At 47.1% G+C, this 19711-nt stretch overlaps 1 protein-coding gene across 4 annotated transcripts in view; it reads right to left on the bottom strand.

Annotated features, from left to right (window-relative positions):
- Positions 1 to 291: 291 nt before the first annotated feature.
- Positions 292 to 19711, bottom strand: part of ss18 (SS18 subunit of BAF chromatin remodeling complex) — a 92536-nt gene continuing 73116 nt past the window's right edge. For 3 of the 4 annotated variants that reach the window (XM_080194749.1, XM_080194748.1, XM_080194746.1), the window contains one exon: positions 292 to 1764. In XM_080194749.1, coding sequence (XP_080050875.1) covers positions 1738 to 1764 — 27 coding nt within the window. In that variant the 3' untranslated portion in view covers positions 292 to 1737. Of the gene's footprint in view, positions 1765 to 16125; positions 16211 to 19711 lie in introns of those variants that run through there. The other variant, XM_080194747.1, reaches the window with a different exon arrangement.

Here is a 19711-nt window from a genome sequence, read left to right as displayed (position 1 = left end):
GAGGGTGGTGGGAGCCTGGAATGCACTGTCAGTTGAGGTGGTTGAGGCAGATACATTAGCCAGATTTAAAACTAATCTAGCTAGGCATATGAACAGGTGAGGAATAGAGGGATACGGGTGTTTGGTCTAGATAGGATTATGTGATTAGTGTAGACTTAGTGGGCCGAAGGGCCTGTTCCTGTGCAGTTCTTTGTATGATTAGTACCAGCAAAACCCAAGGTTCCTTGACTCGGTTCAAGCTTTGCTTTGTGAGAATTCTTGTGCGGATACGTCTGGGGCTGACACAGCGCAGCTTTGCGAAATCACAATAATTTATTTGCTTTTAGTTACAATCCAGTGATGTACAGATTTAAATAGCAATGAAATACATAGTAGAGGAGGCTGCCACAGTGCTTACGGATGGTCGACTAGAATGATGGCTAATAATACTGTTTGTGTTCTGTTTTTGCGCTCAGGTTAAGCAAACGCACCCACCCTCCCTCCAACACACTTCTTAAAATCCGAAGGGTTGGGTTTGAAGTGGGGGGGGTGGAAATGAATAAAAATCAGCTCCGGTCAAAAATAATAGATCACTCGTGTGAAGAGTCAGAAGCTTAACAAATTCCTCTAGTCTGCCATTCAATACTCACTATACAAAACCGGCGTCATTTTACTGTAGCCTAAAACATGTTTGTACAACAACAATGAACGGTCCTTGTAAATTTATCCTGTAAACCTCCTTCTGTGAGGGAATTACTCAAAGGCTTAGTTTGGAGCAGATTTTAACCAGTGTCATCCACACCTTATTCACATTAACCGAGTTTCATTCTCCCTTCTGATCTTTTTTCGCCCCGAGCTTGTAGAATCAAAGAATCCTACAGTGCAGAAGGAGGCCATTTGACCCATCGAGTCTGCACCGAACACAATCCCACCCAGGCCCTATCCCCGTAACTCCATACATTTACCCTAGCTAGTCTCCCCGACACTAAGGGACAATTTAGCATGGCCAATCCATCTAACCTGCACATCTGTGGACTGTGGGAGGGAACCGGAGCACCCGGAGGAAACCCACGCAGACACAGGGAGAATGTGCAGACTCCACACAGACAGCGACCCAAGTCGGGAATCGAACCCGGGTCCCTGGCGCTGTGAGGCAGCAGTGCTAACCACTGTGCCATCCGCCTGACTGAAAACCCAAAATATCACTCCATTAAAGAATAAATCCACTTAAAAAAACTCACAAAAAATGTTAATTATTTTTAATTTAAATAACTCAGTGAGACCAAAGAAAACACAACGTCGTTATTTTACAGAATGAGTAATACGCTTGGTTTTTGGAAACAAAATAGTGGAAGTTTTTGAAGAACTCCCCACCTAGTCCTCGCAGTGCGCTAACCAACATTCACTGCACTTCCCCATTGACCGAAACCAGCGTCCAAAATCAAACTTGGCCAGCTTTCTCAACTGGCAATAATGTTGGCCTGTCTGCTCAGGAGTTGGGTGGAGGGTTTGCCCCGTTGGGAGTTGGGGGAGGGAGGTCGATCTCACAAGCAGCCACTCTCTGCAATTAGCCGCAACTTGTTAATCCCAGCACCCTAACGCCCGGGACTTTGAACGTGGGCTGGGCAGTGGTGGCACTCGAGATGTTGAAACGTGTTGAGATGAAACTTGATGGACTTCTAATCGCAGCTGGATGTTCAGAGTGCCAAGGATAAAACACGACCAGAAGGTCAGGCGGTTGAAGAATAACCCACTGAATCACTGCTGATAATTTCCATACTGCCCCTGGAGAGGAAGGAGAGAGACTCGGTTAGTCAATAGTGTCAATAGGGGTATCAAAAATAAACAATAAATCTACAGTCATTCGAAAAAGAACATTGCAGGTTAACTTGCAATTAGTTAGGAAAGCAAATGTAATATTAGCATTCATTTCACAAAGAACAACACAGCACGGGACACAGGCCCTTCGGCCCAACGAGCCCGTGCCGCCATTTTAACATTGTGAGTTCCCTCCTCTACCCGTGACCTTTGTCTACGCCTATTGGGGAAGATTGAGGGAAGACTAATTTAGGGACAATTTGTTACACCAATCAGCCTAAGAGCACGTTTTTGGGGTGTGGGAGGAGACCGGAGCACCCGGAGAAAACCCACGCAAGCACGGGGAGAATGTGCAAACTCCCACAGACACCGACCCAAATCCATGTATCTGCACAGCAAACAGTGATAGTCACTGAGCTGTCGTGTTGCCCAGCATCTGGTCCAGTTTAAGCACACACTAACGAAGTGAAGCAAGAGCAGCCCTCGCACGACCCACCGCGTGTATGTTAGCATTCATTTCATGAGGACTAGAATACAAAAGGCTGTACAAGGCTCTGGTGAGGCCACATTTAGAATATTGCAAGCAAGTTTGTGCCCACTGTCTAAGGAAGGATGTGCTGGACATGAATTGGCCATGATGGCATGTCAGCTACGACTCTCATCAATTTTTACAGGTGCACCATTGAAAGCATTCTTTCTGGTTGTATCACAGCTTGGTGTGGGCTCCTGCTCTGCCCAAGACCGCAAGGAACTACAAACAGCCATGAATGTAGCCCAATCCATCAGACAAACCAGCCTCCCATCCACTGACTCTGTCTACACTTCCCGCTGCCTCGGCAAAGCAGCCGGCATAATTAAGGACTCCACACACCCCGGACATTCTCTCTTCCACCTTCTTCCTTCGGGAAAAAGATACAAAAGTCTGAGATCACGTACCAACAACCCATTCAAGAGCAGCTTCTTCCCTGCTGCTGTCAGACTTTTGAATGGACCTACCTACATTAAGTTGATCTTTCTCTACACCCTAGCTATGACTGTAACACCACATTCTGCACTCTCTCGTTTCACCACTCAGAGAGTGGTGAATCTCTGGAATTCTCTGCCCGTTGAAGTGGTGGAGGCTACCTCGCTGAATATATTTAAGTCACGGGTAGATAGGTTTCTGATAGACAGGGGAATTAAGGGTTATGGGGAGAAAGCGGGAAAGTGGAACTGAGCCACTTCAGATCAGCCATGATCTTATTGAATGGCGGGGCAGGCTCAAAGGGCTAGATGGCCTCCTCCTGCTCCTATTTCTTATGTTCTTTTGTTTCCTTCTTTATGAATGGTAAGTTTTGTCTGTGTAGAGCGCAAGAAACAATACTTATCATTGTATTTTAATACACGTGACAATAATAAATCAAATCAAATCAAATTATGGTCTGGGAAACATTACTGCCTTCTGAGGCAATGTTCCAAAGTGGCACAAACCCTTTGACAAGAGAACCCTTCTTTTACAAACAGGGCCCCCTCATTTGGGGCTCACCCACAGCAGGGCATTGCTGCTCTGATGAAAATGTACATACGGTCATTTTGATGATAATTTTATTAGTGTCACAAATAGGCTTACATTAACACTGCAATGAAGTTACTGTGAAAATCCCCTAGTCGCCACACTCCGGCGCCTGTTCGGGTACACTGAGGAAGAATTGAGCGTGGACAATGCACCTGACCAGCACGTCTTTCCGACTGTGGGAGGAAACCGGAGCACCCGGAGGAAACCCACGCAGACATGGGGAGAATGTGCAGGCTCCACACTGGCAGTTGACCCAAGCTGGGGAATCGAACCTGCTGTGAGGTCGCAGTGTTAACCACTGTGGCAGGGCAGCCCTGCTGACCAGGGTGTGCGGGGTTGGGGGGGGGTGCAGATTGGATGCGGGGTAGAAATGAGAGTTTGTTCTCCACCAATTTTTTAAAGCGAGGGTAGTTATATATTCTGAAACTCAACACGGTTAACGTTAGTTATGCGGCTGGGTAAATTCTCCAATCATTAGAACAAAATAGGTGCATCTTGCTGGAAATGTGGAAGTGGTGGGGATGCTGCATTTTGTCCACAGACAGGATTTTTTTCCCTTTATTCCTTCAGAAGGTGTGGGCATCAATGGCAAGGCCAGCACTGTTCCTGAACTGAGTGTCTCGCTTGGCCATCTCACAGGGCAGCTGAGAGTCAACCACATTGCTGTGGGTCAGGACTCACATTTGATTTGATTTGGTTTATTATTGTCACATATATTGACAGTGCAAAGGATTGTTTCTTGCGCATTATTCAGCCAAAGCATGCCGTTCATAGAGAAGAAAATGAGAGAGAGCCGAGCGTAGCGTTACAGTCATAGCTGGGGTGTAGAGAAAGATCAACTTGAATGCGAGGTAGGTCCATTCAAAAGTCTGACAGCAGCAGGGAAGAAGCTGTTCTTGAGTTGGTCGGTACGTGACTTCACACTTTTGTATCTTTTTCCCTGACGGAAGAAGGTGGAAGAGAGAATGTCCGGGGTGTGTGGGGTCCTTAATTATGCTGGCTGCTTTTCCCGAGGCAGTGGGAAGTGTAGACAGAGTCAATGGATGGGAGGCTGGTTTGTGTGATAGATTGGGCTACATTCACGATCTGGAGGCCAGACCGGATAAGGATGGCAGATTTCCTTCTCTGAAGTGATGGGTTCTTACAACAATCAATGACATTTTATGGTCACTGTTTCAGAGACTAATTTTTATATTTAGATTTATTAATAGAAGTTAATTCCTATCAGTTGCCGTGGTGAGATTTGAACTAATGTCCTCAGAGAACTATCACGAGCCTCTGGTTTATGAGTTCAGTAACATCAGTACTACGCAACTGTCTCTCCCAAGTCCAGTTCTAAAGTCCGGAACTGGAACACACAAGGCTCCAATGGTGAGTGAACTAGCCTCATGTCACTCCGGTAAGAGTGCGTACTGTTCATGTTTCTCAAATATGGAATCAGCTCCCACTCCCGAATCCAGGCTGATATTCCTGCTGCAAGTACCGAGGGAGACCTGCACTGTCAAAGGTGTGGACCTCCAAACAAGAACTCCACCCCCACCCCCACACCCACACCCACACACCCACATCTGCCCTCCTGGATGAATGGAGAAGATGCCACGGGTCCACTATTCCAAAGGAATGCCGGTCCTCCATGTCCTGGCCAATTTTCACCCCCCAACCTGGGCCACCAAAATGAATGGCCGGGTCACTATCACATTGGTGTATCTGGGATCTTGCTGCGCACACACTGGCTGCCCCCTTTTCCCACATTAGAACATGCCTACACTTCAGAAGGATTTTGCCAGTTACAATTAAATCAACCCTCGTTTATCTAAACTTTGGGAACGTAGGTCGATTCTATTCAACCTCTTCTCATTGGACAATCCTCACATCCCGGGAATCAGTCTGGTAAACCCTTCCTCCACGTCCTCCAAAGTCCGTCCTCGCTGAAGTAAAACTTCACAGTATTTTTATTACAAGTTATTCTGTCTCAGACTCCCTGCCTAATTTCTCATTTGAAAGTACATCTCACTTCTGTCTTTAGTTCTTGTCTTTTACAGTCAAAACCTCACAGCCGGAATTTCCCAGTCCTTCCTGCCAGGGCAATTTTCCAGTCTTGACGTCGATGGACCTTTTGAGTGGTTCACCATACCCGCCAGGGCGGGATAGAACATTCCGGCATCGGTCCGTCACGCATCCATTGTCTATGTCAAAACTCTTCAGATTATACAACAGATTCAAAGATTCTTCAAGCACGGTGATGGCCATTCGGCCCATTCAGACAACCTGTCCTGGTCCCCCCATGCCGACACTATAGCTAAGAAAGCCCCACCAACGCCTCTACTTTCTCAGGAGACTAAGGAAATTTGGCATGTCAGCTACGACTCTCACCAACTTTTACAGATGCTCCATAGAAAGCATTCTTTCTGGTTGTATCACAGCTTGGTATGGGCTCCTGCTCTGCCCAAGACCGCAAGGAACTGCAAAAGGTTGTGAATGTAGCCCAATCCATCACGCAAACCAGCCTCGCATCCACTGACTGTGCCTACACTTCCTGATGCCTCAGGAAAAGCAGCCAGAATAATTAAGGACTCCTCGCACCCCGGACATTCTCTCTTCCACCTTCTTCCTTTGGGAAAAAGATACAAAAGTCTGAGGTCACGTACCAACCGACTCAAGAACAGCTTCTTCCCTGCTGCTGTCAGACTTTTGAATGGACCTACCTTGCCTTAAATTGATTTTTCTCTACACCCTAGCTCTGACTGTGACACTACATTCTGCACTCTCTCCTTTCCTTCTCTATGAATGGTATGCTTTGACGGTATAGCGCGCAAGAAACAATACTTTTCACCCTCCCCCTTTCAAGTAATGAGTTCCAGATCACAAAATCTACCGTGTGAAATCATTTCTCCTGGAGATCCTTTGCCAATTATTCTAAACTTGTGATCATAGAATCCCCAAAGCGCAGAAGAGGCCATTCAGCCCATCAAGTCTGCAGCGACTCTCTGACAAGAGTATCTTACCCAGGCCCTATCCCTGTGACCTCAAACATTTACCATGGCCAATCTACTTAACCCACGAATTGGACACATTGGTCGGAACTTTCCAGCTGCTCATAGAAGATCCCACTGACAGCACACCCGCGTCATGGGTTTCCAGCCAGCGTGGGGTGGAGTAGATGGGAAATCCCATTGATAGTAGCAGGGCAGTTGATCCCATCATGGGACCAGTAGATCCCACCTCAAGACAAGTGGATCTTACCTCACAACCAGCGAATCCCATCGCCTTGAGACCAGTGGATCTCACATTGGGACCATTGGACCCCTGTCTCGTGATCAGTGAATCCCACCTCAGGATCAGTGAACCTCGTCTCGAGACCAGTGGATCCCGCACGGGACCAGTAGATCAAGACCAACAGCGCGTGTCTTCCCACTGCGAGAAAGACACCATGGGGAGGCCAGAGAATCGCGCCCATTATTTCCGCTCAGTCCTGCGCTGTGATCTATGACATTCCTATTCCCAACCCAATAATCACCGACACACTCTAACTGCTTCAGCAACTTGCTGCTCTTACAGCTCCAGCAGGGTTTTTATTTATTAGTGTCATAAGTAGGCTTACATTAACACTGCAATGAAGTTACTGCGAAAATCCCCTAGCCTCCACACTCTGGCGCCTGGTCAGGTACACTGAGGGAGAATTTAGCACGGCCAATGCACCCTAACCAACACGTCTCGGTAGCTCAGAATTGTATCTTATCGATCACAGTGCCCCACCAAGTTCCTCCAAAATTTAAAAGAGTCAATATTAAATGGATGCTGATCTCCACGGAGACTCCAGTGCAGCACTGAGGGAGTACTGCACTGTCAGAGGTGCGTTGTGTTTTTGCGTGCTGCTAGATTGGAAGTGAAAGAGCTCCTTGTGAGAGTCAGCAGGGAAATTCTTTCCAGTGTACTGACCCAATATTCCTTAATTTGATGTATTATTATCACATGTATCGGGATACAGTGAAAAGCTTTGTTTCTTGTTTGGGGACATGCAAATTTCCATTGACTTTTGAGAAAGTAGAGGCGTTGATGGGGCTTTCTTAACTATAGTGTCGGTATGGGGGACCAGGACAGGTTGTTGATGATCTGGATACCTAAAAACTTGAAGCTCTCGGCCCTTTCTACTCTGTCCCCATTGATGTAGACAGGGGCATGTTCTCCTTTACACTTCCTGAAGTCAATAACAATCTCCTTTGTTTTGCTGATGTTGAGAGAGAGATTATTGTTGTCACCAGATTCTCTATCTCATTCCTGTACTCTGTCCCGTCATTGTTTGAGATCTGACCCATCACGGTGGTGTCATCAGCAAAGTTGAAATTCGAATTGGAGGGGAATTTGGCTACACAGTTATAGGGGTATAAGGAGTATAACAGGGGGCTGAGAACACAGCCTTGTGGGGCACCAGTGTTGAGGATGGCCATGGAGGAGGTGGATCCTGACTGATATCCATCCCTCAATCCAACACTACAAATTAGAAGTGGGAGTAAGCCATTCAGCCCTATGCCATTCACAGAATGGTAACAGCACAGAAGGAGGCCATTCAGCCTGCTGTGCCCACGCTAGCTCTTCAACAGCAATTCACTTGGCTCCCCCCACCCCCAAAGTGCTCCTCTTCAGATAATTCCCTTTTGAAAGCCTCGAGGGAATCTGCCTCCACTACAGTCCCAGGCAGTGCACGCCATCTGGTTATCGTCATGTAGCTGTGGGATCTTGCTGTGCACAAATTGGATGCTACATGGCCACAACACTGCAAACAGTACTTCATTGGCTGCAAAGTGCTTTGAGACACCTTGAAGTCACGAAAGGTGCTATAGAAATGCAAGGTTTTGCTCTCTTTCCTCGGTCCAACTTCTTTGTCAGTAATAAAGCAAGGTGGGTTTGTTCACCTGCACAATGGGGTCACTCAGGAGAGCCTGAACAAGCGCCAAGGGAGGACCTAACAGAGGCCTTAAAAATTATGAAAGGATTTGATAGGGTTGACAGAGAGAAGGTGTTTCCACTTCGGATAGTCACTGATAAATCCAACTGGAAATTCGGGAAAAACCTCTTCACAAAGAGTGGTGAGAACGTGAACTTGCTGCCAGAGAGAGGTGAGCAGCGCAAATACGAGAAGAGGAAGGTGGATGAACATATGATGGATGAGGGATCCTGTGTAGGCTTGGCCTGTTCGTTTCAGTCTGTGCAAATACTTCATTTTATAATATTCCTGTCTGTGTAATTACATTTAAATACTAGACTGTAAGGGGTTAACTAACTCCGTTAATTTTTAAATCGACTACATTTTGAAACTCAGAAAGCGTGCTGGGTTAGCTGAAATTTAACCACATTCCTGACAAGTACACAGTAAGCAAAACAAGTTTATAACTACAGCTGTAAAACCAGTTTTCTCCAGACAGAGACAGACTACAAAGTCCACACAATAACCAGATAAGAATTAAAATATAGTTTGGAACGATGCATTCAGCTGGCAGTTTTTTGTTTCTCCAGTTCAGTACAGGGATTGGCTTAGCAGCCAGTCTCCACACTTGTTTTTTCTCTCTTCGCTTCTGCAATAATATAATTAAGTTCTGTTCAATAAAAGAAATTGATTTTAAAAATGGTAATGGGTGCTGTCCTCATCTATTCAAAGGAATGAATGGGCTCTACAATGGATATAGGAATAGAAAGATATGAGCATATATCAAGATGCAGGAGTGGGCCTTTCAGCCTGTTCTGCCATTTAATATCATGGCTGATCTGATCATAACCTCTGATCTGCATCCCACCTACCCCCAATAACCTTTCACCCCCTTGCTCCCTAAGAATTTATCCATCTCTGCTTCCTCTGCCTTTTGGCGAACAGAGTTCCAGAAAGTCGTCACTCTCAGAGAAAAAAATTCTCATCTCTGCCTTAAATAAGACCCCTTATTTTCAATCAGTGACCCCCGAATTGTAGATTTTCCCACAAGAGGAGCCATTCTCTCCATATCCACTCTGTCAATAGCCCTCAGGATTGTCAGTGTTTCAGCCAAGTGGCCTCTTACTCTTCCAAACGCCAACGGACACAAGGCCAACCTTTCCTCAGAAGACAATCTACCTCATGAGGAGGTCCCCTTATTTAAGAGCAGACATCACACAGGAAGCAGTTGAGGTGAGGTTCACGAGGATGATCCCTGGTATTGTCTTATGAGGAAAGGTTAAACAGTTTTAAAGTATATTTATTAGTGTCACAAGTAGGCTTACATTAACAGTGCAATGAAGTTACTGTAAAAAATCCCTTAGTCATCACACTCCGGCACCTGTTCGGGTACAGTGAGGGAGAATTTAGCACGGCCAATGCAGGACTGTGGGAGGAAACCCATACCCCACACAGACAGTGACCCAAGCCAGGAATCGAACTTGGGTCCCTGGCACTGTGAAACAGCAGTGCTAACCACTTAAGAGTCAATCCTATTCCTGCAGGTTTGGAACTAGAGGCCAGGCCTTCCCAACCAACCAGATGAGGTTTTGATGGCAATCCCAGAGTTTTATGGCCACTGTTACCAAGACCAGCTTTTAGAGTCATAGAGATTTACAGCATGGAAACAGGCCCTTCAGCCCAACCTGACCATGTTGCCCTTTTTTTTAAACCCCCTGAGCTAGTCCCAATTGCCCGTGTTTGGCCCATATCCCACTATACCCTTCTTACCCATGTAACTGTCTAAATGCTTTTTTAAAAGACAAAATTGAACCTGCCTTTACATAAGAACATAAGAAATAGGAGCAGGAGTAGGCCATCCAGCCCTTCGAGCCTGCCCCGCCATTCAATAAGATCATGGCTGATCTGTCGTGGCTCAGTTCCACATTCCCGCCCTCTCCCCATAACCCTTAATCCCCTCGCCTACCAAAAACCCATCGACCCGCGTCTTAAATATATTTAGTGAGGCAGCCTCCACCACTTCAACGGGCAGAGAATTCCAGAGATTCAGCTTGTTCCTCTCACCACTGTTTGTGTGTGGCCTCTCTATATAACCTCTTCCAGATTTACTTAATTAATCAAGTTTCATTTCCCCATCTGTTACAACAGGATTTAAACTCATGTTCCAAGCTCATTAGTCCAGCCTTCTGAGTTATTCCAGTAGCGTCACCACTGGGGTAAAAGTAGGGAGGTCTTGCTGCGGCTGTATAGGGCATTGGTGAGGCCGCAGCTGGAGTACTGTGTGCAGTTTTGGGCGCCGTACTTACGCAAGGATATTTTGGCCTTGGAGGGAGTGCAGAGGAGGTTTACTAGGCTGATGCCGGAGTTGAGGGGGTTGAGCTATGAGGAGAGGCTGAATAAATTAGGCTTGTACTCGTTGGAGTTTAGAAGAATGAGGGGAGATCTCATTGAGACGTATAAGATGATGAATGGGATGGATAGGATAGAGGTGGAGAGACTCTTCCCGCTCAGAAAGGATAGTAGGACTAGGGGGCACAGCCTCAAGATAAAGGGGGGCGGTTTAGAATGGAGTTGAGGAGGAACTTCTTCACTCAAAGGGTGGTGAATCTCTGGAATTCTCTGCCCGTTGAAGTGGTGGAGGCTGCCTCGCTAAATATTTTTAAGACGCGGGTTGATGGGTTTTTGATAAGCGAGGGGATTAAGGGTTGTGGGGAGAGGGCGGGAATGTGGAACTGAGCCACGACAGATCAGCCATGATCTTATTGAATGGCGGGGCAGGCTCGAAGGGCTAGTTGGCCTACTCCTGCTCCTATTTCTTATGTTCTTATGTGGCACAGTGGTTAGCACTACTGCCAGGGACCCGGGTTCAAGTCCAGCCTCGGGTAACCTCCTATGGAGACATGTTCTCCGTATCTGCGTGGGTTTCCTTTGGGTGCTCTGGTTCCCTCTCACAGTTCATAGACATGCACTGTGAGAGGGAATTGGCCATGCTAAATTTCCCCTTAGTGTCCCAAGATGTGTAGGTTAGAGGAATTACCAGGGTAAATATGTGGGGTTACCGGGATGAGGCCTGGATAAGATGCTTTACCAGAGAGTCGCTGCAGATTTGCAGGCCTTCTGCACAGTAGGGATTCTAAGACATTAAGACACTCTACTATGGGACCCTTATCCTGTTCTAAGACAAGGAAGTAAAGGGGACCTAGGTACAGCGGGGTGTGTGCCCTGCTTCAGTACAATGCTGAGAGAATGTCTCTGTTGACCTGAGATACGAGGTAGCCACCTGATGAACCCCACTGCAAGACAGAGACAATGAATATTCAACACAAGTTTATAAAAATTCAATACATTACACGTAAATACTGTCCCAAATGGAAAACACAGAATAATAATTGAACACGCATTTGCCATACACAATTCAATGTCTAACGCACATTATTCCAGATGAAGAGATGGGGCAGACTGGCTCTCAATACTAATTATGTAACAAATGAGCTAACTGGCCAACACACTCACAGCAGCGTTCCTGTGGGAACCAGGGCTGCACATCTAACCAATGCCTCCACCAGTTGGCATTCCACAGACACTGTGCAACACTCGGAATTTTGTTTCTTTTTAATACAATGTCAAGTGCAGAGACTCAAGAGTTGCAGAACAATGACCATTGCGTGGGGGGTAACACTGCAAAAAAAAACCCGGAGCCAAAAAACAGAAGTGCCGTGACCTTCACTGCCCAGTACAAAACCTGCTTGGAAATGACCAACTCCGGAAGACTGGCCGACTCGAGTCGCTGTCCCGGGGAGGCATTGGGAAGAGCATGAGCGCCGCCACGCCAAGTTCAATGCTCGCTCCCCTCCCGATGGTGACATTGCTGTTTGGGTGCCGCGTGGGGAGCAGGGGGAGAATAGCGAGGTTAAAAAAGAAAAGCTGCGGCTGGTCGCACAAGCATCTATTATTCAGTAGATCTCCAGCTCTTTCAGAGACAGCAAAACAAGAGATATAATTACTGCACGAGTTTCCAGATTCTGGTCAGGCCTGGAGAAAGGTCAGCCCTGTAAACTCACATTTCGCCTGGCTGATTAATAATTAACATTAATTGCTTTTGGAAAAATACAGGACATTATTGGTGACTATATCTGTGTGTGTGTGTGTGTGTGTGTGTGTGTGAGTCTCTGTGACTGTTTTTAAAGTTTATTTAATAGTGTCACAAATAGGCTTATATTAACACTGCAATGAAGTTACTAGTTGTCACATGCCTGTTCAGGTACATTGAGGGAGAATTTAGTATGGCCAATGCACCCAACCTAAGAGGTGGTAGTTATAGGACGGATGTCAGAGGTAGGTTCTTTACTCAGAGGGTAGTAAGGGCGTGGAATGCCCTGCCTGCAGCAGTTGTGGACTCGCCAACTTTAAGGGCGTTCAAATGGTCAGTGGATAGACATATGGATAATATTGGAATAGTTTAGGTTAGAGGGTCATTAGATTGGTTCCACTGGTCGGCGCAACATCGAGGGCCGAAGGGCCTGTACTGCGCTGTAATGTTCTATGTTCTAACCATCACGTCTTTCAGACTGTGGGAGGAAACTGGAGCACCTGGAGGAAACCCACGCAGACATGAGGAGAACGTGCAGACTCCGCCCATACAGTGGCCCAAGCCAGGAATTGAACCCGGATTCCAGGCACTGTGAGGCAGCAGTGCTAACCACTGTGCCACCGTGTGCATGTCTGTGTTTGTATATCTTTCTTAAGTTGAGCAATTAAATCAAAGAGCTTTGCCCCGAGCAGTTGAGCCAACGAGGAGAGCGAGAGTGAGGGCAGGGGGCGAGGGTGAGTGAAGGCGAGAGCAAGAGCGAGTTGGGGAACGTCAACCTTGGTTTCAAAATCCTCTAGGCTGCAAGAGAAAGAGGCAAGGGAGTCCTGGAGAAGGAGGTCTAGAGAGCAGGAAACTACAGAGAGTTCTGGTCAAAACCAGTAAGGGAGGGAGGTGCATGCAGTGGAAGCAGGCAGTAGCTCTCCTTGGAAAGCTTATAGAGACTGTGAACCAGAGGGGAGGGGATCAGTTACCAGGTGAAAACAATTCTCCTGGACCCTGTCAGGCGCAGAATACAACACCGTACAGTTAACTGGCTGCTGCCTGGAAACAACCCAGCGAGTGGTTCAACCCCAGAAAACAAGGCTCAACTCTGATTAGATAACTAGGGATCAGCAGTGTAATATTTTAATAGAATATCGCCAACATCAACCAAGGGCAACTTGAAAAAAAGAAAGTGGCTGGTGATGTGTTATAGTTGAGCAGGGAGTGAGCGTTGCTGTGGCAACATGCACTTGTACATTCCAATTGGTGCCAAGGATAGACTGATGACGGCTACTCGACTTTCACAGGATGCGGGAGTTTATTATCCGTTCGTAATTACCCTCAGGGTGGGGTGGGGGGGATGAGCTGGCTTCAAGGCCAGTTCAGAGGGCGGTTAGTTGCTGTGGGTCTGGAGTCACGGACTGGGCACAGAGGGTAAGCTTTCCTTCCCTAAAGGAGATGAGCGAACTTTAATATAAATAGCACCTGGCTAAAAGGAGTACAAAGAATGGAGAACAAAAGGAAACTGTCTGGGTGGAGTTTGCACATTCTCCTCGTGTCTGTGTGGGTTTCCTCCGGGTGCTCCGGTTTCCTCCCGCACTCCAAAGATGTGCGGGTTAGGTTGATTGGTCATGCTAAGAAATTGCCCCTTAGTGTCCAGGAATGTGTAGGTTAGAGGGATTAGTGGGTATAATATGTAGGGATATGGGGGTAGGGCCTGGGTGGGATTGTGTTCGATGTAGACTCAATGGGCCGAAGGGCCTCTTTCTGCATTGTAGGGTTCTATGATTCTAAACAAAACCACATGGTAACCGAGGCACTTACATGGTCACCCAGCATCAAGACTAGCCTTTCCGATCCTTGATCTATTTAATTCATTGAATTTAAATTTCCCCCAAGCGGTCCATGGTGGGATTTGAACTCAGTCCCTGGATCATTTAAGGTTTATTTATTAGTATCACAAATAGGCTTACATTAACACTGCAATGAAGTTACTGTGAAAATCCCCCAGTCGCCACACTGAGGGAGAATTTAGCACGGCCAACGCACCTAGCCAGCATGTCTTTCGGACTGTGGGAGGAAACCAGAGCACCCGGAGGAAACCCATGCAGATACTGGGGGAACATGCAAACTCCACACAGATAGTGACCCAAGCTGGGAATCGAACCCGGGTCCCTAGCACTGTGAGGCAGCAATGCTAACCACTGTGCTGCCTCATTTGTCCAGGCCTTTGGATTACTGGTCCAATAACTCTGCTACCCACTCACCACCCCCCCCTCCAAAGAGGGAAGACAACAACCCCTGAACAACACCCCTGTGTTCTTTTGCTTGAGTCAACAAGCATTTAAAAAAAAAAATTACGCTTCCACACATTGTTATTCAACTTGAGCATGGTGGATCCTTGTAATCTCAGGAAAATATACCTTCCGTGTAGAGGGACGGGGAGGTGATGTTTTCTGTGCCGCTCTCTGATGCGGCAAAGCAGGTCACCCAATGATTTACTGCACTTTGGAGGAAGAGTGACGGAAATGGGGCCATTTGGGTAAGACTTGCAAAGATGGGCTGAATGGCACTGCCCCTGCTGCACTGGATGATTCCAAATCGTACTTCACTGCCTCATTCCAAATGGACACTATAGAGAAGACTGACTCTGGGGAACAAAGCCAGGTTTTGGACGGATACACAGGGATAAAGTTGGATAAAGTTCTACACCTGCAGAAATTCAACTGGTCAGGGGTGTTAGGATCTTAACTGGAATTGGAAAGGAGATATTTGACCCACAGTTGTAGAGGGGGGAATGAGCAAGACAGTGGATGTTTGAGGACATTGAACACGTTCAAAGTCACAGTCCCCACTCTGCCTCTCCCTGTACCCTCAGCTCCCCAAACAGCAGTACCACCATGGGAGGGACTGGCTACCGTAACAGATAGAAGGAAGCAAGTCTTGTCCCAAAAAAAAGTGTCAACCAAGTCGACAGATGTGCAGGATAGGCACATTGAGTGGAAATTAAAAAAAAAACAACCAAAGACATTAATCTTTGGGCACAAGAGTTTCAACATTCCCGAGCCACTTGATTCAATTCTGGAAATGAGTTTGGCCAATAACGTTCAATAAAATCTTGGAAGCATAATGTCCAGTGTCCATGAACTCTTGAAGCAAGCGTTCTTATCAGTAACAGGTGATCCTTCAACACTCTTGCTCCCTCGGTTAGCTTCAGTGTGATCTTGAGGGAACAGCAAACTGTCTGGAGCTCAAGGGATCCAGGTTTCAGATACCAGATCTGGGAGGGCACTAGAGAGAGGGTTCCACCCGCAACGACAGAATCCTCCGGGAGGTTACATCGAGAGAGCGCCGTGCAGAGCACAGAGTCAACCGCGGAGTGGTCAGGCCGCAGTGTGGGTCTCCGAACACCCCCCCCCACATACACACACACACATCATAAAAATGCAAGGGGGCATTTTGTCAACTCTTGGGTCAAGCCATGACCCAATGCTACACAGTGACCCAAGGTGCACGGCCAAGTAACACGGTTGGGTACTGGTTGGAAGGAAATATGTCATATGATTAGGGTGGGGGGGTGGTGTGTGTGTGGGGGGGCAGCCGTCTGGCTAATCTGGGGTCACCATGCTGGTCAGAAACAAAGCAGTGCCTCTCCGTCGCAGTCCCGCAGGCGGCTCGATTCTCATTGCGTTCCTCTGACGGTGGGCGGATTGGGGGGGGGGGGGGGGGGGGAGGGGGAGGGGGGTTGCGGGCTGGGGTGGGGAGGGGGGGAAAAAAAAAATCTAGAAATGTAAAAACTTTCTGGATGATCCAGTGAGTGACCAGGTGCATCCTGAGCTCAGCAGACAATTCATTGCATATTCTGTGGAGACAAAATAGAGCAGGTCAAACTTTGATCAGATTTCTGATCAAACGTGCGCGTGGAGCAGGGCGCTGCTTTTCCTCAAAAGGTACACCTTATTAAAATGTTACTCGCTAAAAGTAATGTGCCGAGGGCAAACACTCTCGTTCACACATACGGAAAGAATACAACGATCAACACTTACCTGTGATATCTTAAGTGGATCTTTGACTACATGGTTTCTTCTCACCTCTTCTGTTGGTCAGTGCCTATTTTGTCCTCTCCAGCGCCTACAGTTTGGACCTCTGTCTCACTTGCTACTTTTTCACCCCTTAACCGTTCCTGGGGTTCTCTCCCCTCTGAGTCCTGGAGCCCTCAAAGACTCAGCATTCTGCACTCCTGGTCATCCCCGAGATCTCCAGGAGGGCATCTGGAGTTACCAGCGCAATTCTTCTCACTTCTCCTTCCCGCACTCCTGGATTACTTCACTTCTCCGGATTTCCATTCCCCGCTCCAAAAGGAGAGCTCTGGACCAAAAATGGAGCAAATCCCGAGTTTGGTGCTGGGAGCATTCTTTGTCCAAGAATGCTTGGACAAAGAATGTCCACTTTTATTTTAACAGGGGAAATCAGCAGTGATTCCCACGTGTGGGGCAGCAGTGCTAAGCCGCTGTGCTGCCTCACAACGCCAGGGGACCTGGGTTCGATTCCCGGCTTGGGTCACCGTCTGTGCGGAGTTTGCACCTTCTCCCTGTGTCTGCGTGGGTTTCCTCCTGGATCTCCGGTTTCCTCCCACAGTCGGAAGGACATGCTGGTTGGGTGCATTGGCCGTGCAAAATTCTCCCTCAGTGTACCCGAACAGGCGCCGGATTGTGGTGACTAAGGGATTTTCACTGTAACCCCATTGCAGTGTGAATGTAAGCCTACTTACAGTAACAAACTTATCCAAGCTCCTGTCGCTGATGGTCCACAGGTCAAAATATTATCCATTCCACTGTTGGGGGGGCCTTGGGTTTCCTGTCTATATCCATACAAATTGTGGCTTTATTCCCCAGAATCGCGGGGGCGTCTTTTCTGTAGCGTCCACTTGGAATAACGCAGTGAAACGCTATTTGGAATCATCCAGTGCAGCAGGGGGCGCCATTCAGCCCATCTTTGCAAGTCTTTCGCAAATGGCCCCATTTCCGCCGCTCTTCCTTCAAATGCAGCAAATGCCGACTTGTTGGACTGTTTTGGGATGAGCATCAATGTTGGGGAGATGGAGTCGGTGGGAAAGGGAGGGGGGGTGCTTGGCGGTGTTGGCAATCACTTTTGGACGTAGCACACGGGGATCTGCAAATACTCAACAATGGATTCACCTTTAAAGCCCAATTTTTTTGTTTGTCAACAGAAGCAACCTTGCCCGCCGTGCGAAAGGTTCAAATCCAGAACAAATCGAAAGAGCAGAATCTGAAATGTTACTCGGGAGAGTTAATTGAATCCAATGTGGTGAACTGGGTGCTTTTGGCGGTGTTAACCTTTATCATAGAGACGCACGGCGGAGCAAAGGTAGCGTCTCAGTCCTTTTAGCCGTCATTTGAGGTTTCGCAACAGAGTTTCTGTTCCCAGAAATGGAAATCTACAAACAAACTGGAGAGTTTCCTCTGTGGGACTGGCACGTGAATAAGCTGAGCTCCTTTTGATGCCTCGCGCCGTCTCCCTGGTGTCGCTGTGAAGTCTAACAGCCTCATCCCCTTCAGGCCAATGTCAAAAACAGAGACAAAACCTGGCTCTGTCGTGGAGTCGTACAGCACAGAAAAGGCCCTTCGGCCCATCGAGTCGCTGACAATAATGACACCGAAAAACTCACTCATCCCAGTTTCCAGCACTTGTCCCATATCCGTAAATTTTATATTTCTTTTTATGATTTGACAAGTTTGTTCAAACACAAGTAGTCATAGAGATTTACAGCACGGAAATAGGCAAACTTGTCCATACCACCCTTTTGTTTTAGAACCTCTACACTAATCCCAATTGGCCACATTTGGCCCATATCCCTCTGTACACATATAGTTATGGGCAAAATATTCATTTTGAAATCAAAGTATGGGAGATTTATTTCTAATAAAGCAGCAAAAATGTCTTATTTATAGAGACCAATTGTAGTATTTGTGCCATCTCATCCATCTAAAAGAAGAAAACCTTAAAAAAAAGACAGAAATTGGATCCATCTGTCGTATTTGCTCCCTTTAATATCTCAAAAGTTTCTGTCAAATTGCCCCTTAACTTTCTAAATCGCAATGCTCGTTTGTGAAATCGTAATTTCACCGTCAGATGCAGGTATCGCTAATAAATCTACATTGCACTCAGCCCAAGGTGAACGGAGATTTCCTCAAGGTGTGGTGTCCAGATTGGCTGACTGTAACCCCAGTTGCACCACCATCAGGGCTTTGTATCACGGAAACATAAGAAATGGAGCAGGAGTCGGCCATCTGGCCCCTCGAGCCTGCCCCGCCATTCAATAAGATCATGGCTGATCTTTTTGTGGACTCAGCTCCACTTACCCGCCCGCTCACCATAACCCTTAATTCCTTTACTGTTCAAAAATTTATCTATCCTTGCCTTAAAAACATTCAAAGAGGCAGCCTCAACTGCTTCACTGGGCAGTGAATTCCACAGATTCATAACCCTTTGTGTGAAGAAGTTCCTCCTCAAGTCAGTCCTAAATCTGCTCCCCCTTATTTTGAGGCTATGCCCCCTACTTCCAGTTTCACCCGCCAGTGGAAACAACTTCCCTGCTTCTATCTTATCCATTCCCTTCATAATCTGATATGTTTCTATAAGATCTCCCCTCATTCTTCTGAATTCCAACGATTATAGCCCTAGTCTACTCAGTCTCTCCTCATAATCCAACCTTCTCAACTCTGGAATCACCCTACTGAATCTCCTCTGCACCCCCTCCAGTGCCAGTATATCCTTTCTCAAGTGAGGAGACCAAAACTGTACACAGTCCTCCAGGTGTGGCCTCACCAGCACCTTATCCAGCTGCAACATAATCTCGCTGTTTCTAAACTCCATCCTTCTAGCAATGAAGGACAAAATTCCATTTGCCTTCTTAATTACCTGCTGTACCTGCAAACCAATCCCTTGAGAATCTTGCACAAGGACACAGGAACATAATAAGAACATAAGAAATAGGAGCAGGAGTAGGCCATCTAGCCCTTCGAGCCTGCCCCGCCATTCAATAAGATCATGGCTGATCTGAAGTGGATCAGTTCCACTTTCCCGCTTTCTCCCCATAACCCTTAATTCCCCTGTCTATCAGAAACCTATCTACCCGTGACTTAAATATATTCAGCGAGGCAGCCTCCACCACTTCAACGGGCAGAGAATTCCAGAGATTCACCACCCTTTGAATGAAGAAGTTCCTCCTCAACTCCGATCTAAACTGCCCCCCTCTTATCTTGAGGCTGTGCCCTCTAGTCCTGCTATCCTTTCTAAGAGGGAAGAATCTCTCTACCTCTACCCTATCCATCCCCTTCAT

Source organism: Carcharhinus amblyrhynchos, chromosome 8 (assembly GCF_965287045.1).
Source record: "Carcharhinus amblyrhynchos chromosome 8, sCarAmb.v2.hapA, whole genome shotgun sequence".
NCBI lineage: Eukaryota > Metazoa > Chordata > Chondrichthyes > Carcharhiniformes > Carcharhinidae > Carcharhinus > Carcharhinus amblyrhynchos.
The sequence above is the reverse complement of the archived record's forward strand: the minus strand, read 5'-3'. Positions and strand labels throughout refer to the sequence as shown.